The sequence below is a fragment of the Anarrhichthys ocellatus genome, unplaced genomic scaffold (genome assembly GCF_004355925.1).
Source record: "Anarrhichthys ocellatus isolate YVR2014 unplaced genomic scaffold, GSC_Weel_1.0 scaffold29, whole genome shotgun sequence".
Classification (NCBI taxonomy): domain Eukaryota; kingdom Metazoa; phylum Chordata; class Actinopteri; order Perciformes; family Anarhichadidae; genus Anarrhichthys; species Anarrhichthys ocellatus.
The window spans coordinates 5,647,287-5,651,720 of record NW_022280059.1 but is presented as its reverse complement, the minus strand read 5'-3'; the positions used below and the strand labels follow the sequence as shown (position 1 = coordinate 5,651,720).

The following is a 4,434-nucleotide window of genomic DNA, read 5'->3' as shown; positions in this document are numbered from 1 at the left end:
CCCCCCCCCCCCCCCCCCCCCCCTCAGTTTCTTAAAGGGCTCTTGAATGTCTTATTTTTAACCGTCTCCTCACTTAAATAAACCACCGAGGTTAAAATAGCAAACGGTGCCTTTTGACATTCAGCGAGCCTCTCTGATGTAAGATTAGCCTCTCGGTACGATCAGCCTTCAGTTCAACACTTCTCGCAGAGCTAAGCCTCCGTATAAATGTCCCTGCCCAGATCCACTTTCACACATTCCTGGCAACTCAGGCGCACGGAGTGCAGATAAAGAGTATCGGTCCCAAACATTTCCAGTGTTGTGGTTTTGGCAACATTCGATTTCTCAGATAAGAGAGAGGGTGTTTACTCCTGCTGGTTCAGCAAACTATGCACCCATGTAGCCTTTGTTTAAGGTCAGGTTTCACAGCGGGACATAACGAAATGTGTTCACAGATCTGCAGTACACAAAAATGTGTCTCTGTACTCCATATCATTTGTTTTTTTTTAAACAGTATTTTGTACTCTTATAGCTGTTCTCTATGAAATCTTTCATTCATAGATTAAAACTACAGACGAGGGAACTTCCTCCTTCCTACTTCATCAAAAGGGGTTTCCCTGCATTTGGATTAATTCAAATTTTGTAGATTTATTGACATAAATCCTCACAGGATAATAAAGTACTCCTGTCTGCTTCCTCTGTCTGTCCATGGTTTTCTACTTGAGTTCATGATTGTAAAGTCAGGGCGTGAATCCTGAGAACTCTGCATCTCTTTTTGTTTCCATTTCTCCTCTGCTTCTTTTTAATCCTTTTCCAAGCACAACAATCCTTTTCATTTCTCACTGTCGGAAAGGAAAGAGCTGGAGAAGTCCCAAAAAAAAAAAAAAAAGGCTGTCAGGCTCCATCTGTGTACGGGCCGGGTTTGGAGTCTTGCTCCAAACGAAAGCACAGCTGACATCCTGTCTAGGACGGACTTGCACCGAGCAATTATCTTGCTCCTCTTGTCAAATATTAAGACTCAGGCATGCGGCCTCTCACTTCCATCCCCTGTGGAGATAGCCAGGTTGAGCTCGGCTAGATTCGCCCCTCCCCCCCCTCCGTGGCTGCTCGGTGTAGCTGTTTCACATTTCCAGCTGTCTGTGCAGCCTTGTGGTTTCTGGCTGCTTGTCTCTCAGATGACCGGCTACATGGTTACAGATGCTCATAACCCCACATGAGTTTAAAAAGTTGCGCTGCAGGGCGGGATTGATATTGACTGACGAAGGAGTACGCTCGCCAGTGTATCAGTTCACTGACCTTCATCCGTCTCCATTATCCTCTGTCATGCTTTTACTTTCACCGTGATCCTTCAGGCTCACGCTGTATAATTGCAAGTGATTAGACTCTTTCTCAGTTACACAAATTGTGGACATCATTACAGCTCCACAGGGAATCCGATTTTGATAACTAGTACCCCAAAAAAAACCCTCCTGGAGATGCAGACCTCCATATTAGTGCGAGTCCTATTGCTCTGTAGTCCGGCCTTTGATGAGCCTGTGCAGAGATGGGCGAGTGGTATCAGGCTGCTCTGAGCCCCAGAGGCTGGAGGTCAAACTGGAGACCGTTATCCAGACCTTGAGCTCCACAAAGACTCTGGCTGCTATCACAAACGCCAGGCCACCGGAGGACAGATGCAGGAACCTCACATCGATCACACAGCGTTTCATCTTCTCACATGACTTCTCAAGAGGGGGGTTTAGAAAGAAAGGAGGGGGGGTGGGGGAGAGGGGGGGCAATCACGCTCACTCAGATGCTCACGGGTGCACGTCCTCTGTCCTCCAATCCATCTCCGTCTTTTTTTTTTTCTTCTCATGCACACACAATGACATTTAGCACTTAACCTCTTTCTGCCCCTCTCGTTTCCTCCTTTTTGCTCCGCGGAGACAGCTTTCAACAGATTCTTTAGTCTCAGGGGAGGCATGTCTCTGCTCCAGCACTGCACCGTGTTGATATAAATGAATCCTAAAAACCGTTCAAGTATGCTCGGCCAGTCTTTACAGAACATAAAGTGAGGTCTTTTTCCTCACTCCATCTGCTGTCCTTCCTCTCTGTTTTGAACCTTTTCATCACGTGTTCACTCTGCAGATCCTCCCCCCACCTCGGCCGCCCCCAGCACCACTGCGGCCCTCCTCCTACACGACACCGCTGGAACGGGCACCGCCGTGGACGAGCGGAGAGCCCTGTTCACCTCCCCGACCCTGGCCTCCTTGCACGACAGCAGCCTGGGCACCATAGTCGGCGGCGTTGTCGGCGGAGTTTTATTCCTGATTCTCTTGCTGATCCTCGGCGGGGTCTGCTTCATGCGACAGCGCAGGACCTTCAGGGGGGACTACTACACCAAACAGTACCTGGGACCCTCTGACATGCAGAAGGAGTCCCAGCTGGACGTGCTGCAGCCGCATGAGCTGCAGGAGGTCTACGGGGACAAGACGAGCAAAGGCAGCCAGGAGCTGAAACCCAAACTGGGCGGAGACATCATTTACCCCGACTACACCCCCGACCACAAGGATAGGGATGACTGGGCCGACAAGGGGGATGCCCACAGGGGCCTCAAGGAGGGAAACTACTACCCAGATCAATACAACACCCAAAACATGCACCCCTGCGGGCCTCCCGTGCACAGCCCCACAGTGAACAACGGCTCCCCCTACCTCCCGGAGGACTGCTATGACAATGGTACAGACGGCGACTATGTGTCCCACGTGGACGGATCTGTGATCTCACGCAGGGAGTGGTATGTTTGAGGAGCCGAGGGGGGAAAAAAACAGACAAGACGAACCGACCGACTGACTGAGAATGATTTAAAAAGTGACAGATATAAATGAAGGCGTCATTTCAGTTAAACTCAGTTTCACAATGAGCTCTTTGAACAATACGGCTCTGCCTTGATTGTAACCACTTAACCTTAAGGACATGTTTGTGGATTGTATTACACTTTTGTAGCATTTCAAGGAGCTACAAGTGATCTGCCACGCCCCGGTGATGTTATCTGCGTAGGCTTAAGAGGCTTTGGCATACAGTGAAGTTTCCACTGATGTGAATGAGGTTTTGTATTCTGCTTTGTTTGTGTTTGCACCTGTCTTTAACACAGGTCAAAGGTCAGGTGTTCAGCTTCTTGTCGGTGAAGTATTTATATCCCTGAGCTCTACTCCCATAAAACCTCATGACTCCTGTGGCATTTTCATAATGGTCTTTTGAGCACTTCCAGAGTTTTTCATACTGTTGAAATGTTTATCATGGCTGCAACCGGTATTTAAAGCAAATTATATTGCATGAGTTTTCTAAAAGCAAAATGTATCTTTTAGTTAAAGGGAAGGTTTGTCATTCACATGATTTAAAAAGGGAGAATCACACAGGCATTGTTCTGAGGGGAAAGCAAACTGACTGACGCGAGTACATTACCAAGAGAAATCCCTGTGAACCTTTGGTGAAGTTCTTCTGTGGCTTCTTCAATCTCACGGTATTTTCTGTAAAGTATTCATGTTACCTGACTGAGAGAGAGAGAGAGGCCACTCCCTGTGGAAGTACTTTTACTTTCAGCCTCATTTCAACTGATCTGCTTCACTGATATCTCTGTTCTGGAAGTTGTAATCCTTAAGATTTCAGTCCTGCAGCAAACCGTCTTTGAGCAGCTACTTTACAAGAGGGGCAACTAGTGAATCTTGTAAAAAAAAAATCAATATAGTCCGCTAACAACAACAACGGAGAATTACTGTTATCTTCTTCCATAATAAGAGCCTCCCCGTGCTGGATTACGTGCATGCATTGCTTCCTCTGAATGCCTCTTGTTTACTGTGGGAATGGCGGACCCTGCCACTAATAATAAAAACTACAGCGAGATAATTACTGCAGAAAAAATGCTGATCATGAATGGTATTAAAAAAGGGGTTGGATGTCATGAAAGTCTTAAGGATTATAACTTTAACCAACTACGCTATTATCATTAGCCTATTGAAATGTGTTAACTCTGTCACTTTCTTGCAGTAAAAAAGCACAACTCCATTATTACAGTTGAAGTGAACATCAAAGGAAGCCAACCAGGCTTTAGCCCACTCCACTTAGCCTTGATAACAGGCTGCATCGCTGTCGTTCCCCTTTTCCCTCCTCTGCATCGTCTGATTTCTGTCTGCACACAAACACCAATTGGTCATTATAGTTTTTATTTTAAACGTGGGATCAAAGCTGTGAGTTATAAATACCAGATGTGACCATCACAGCTGTCATCATCTGACGTTATGTGGCTCCATGAACCACCAACAGTTTCACTGCTCCCGCTCGACACTCCAGGGCCGTGATTCATGATGGTAAATAAGCAAAATACTTGTTGGGGGGGGGGGGGGAGAAATAAGAAAGGGGGGGGGGGGGGGGGGGGGGGGGAAAAAAAAAAAGATCATGTGTTTTTTTTAATGAGGTGGT

General features: G+C 47.0%; 1 protein-coding gene across 2 annotated transcripts in view; it reads left to right on the top strand.

The window, feature by feature from the left end:
• Window positions 1–2,835, top strand: part of nectin3a (nectin cell adhesion molecule 3a) — a 26,053-nt gene extending 23,218 nt beyond the window's left edge. For both annotated transcript variants that reach the window (XM_031863567.1, XM_031863565.1), the window contains exon 6: window positions 2,104–2,835. In XM_031863567.1, the coding sequence (XP_031719427.1) occupies window positions 2,104–2,762 (659 nt within the window). In that variant the 3' untranslated portion in view covers window positions 2,763–2,835. The remainder of the gene's footprint in view (window positions 1–2,103) is intronic.
• The last annotated feature ends 1,599 nt before the right edge of the window (window positions 2,836–4,434 follow it).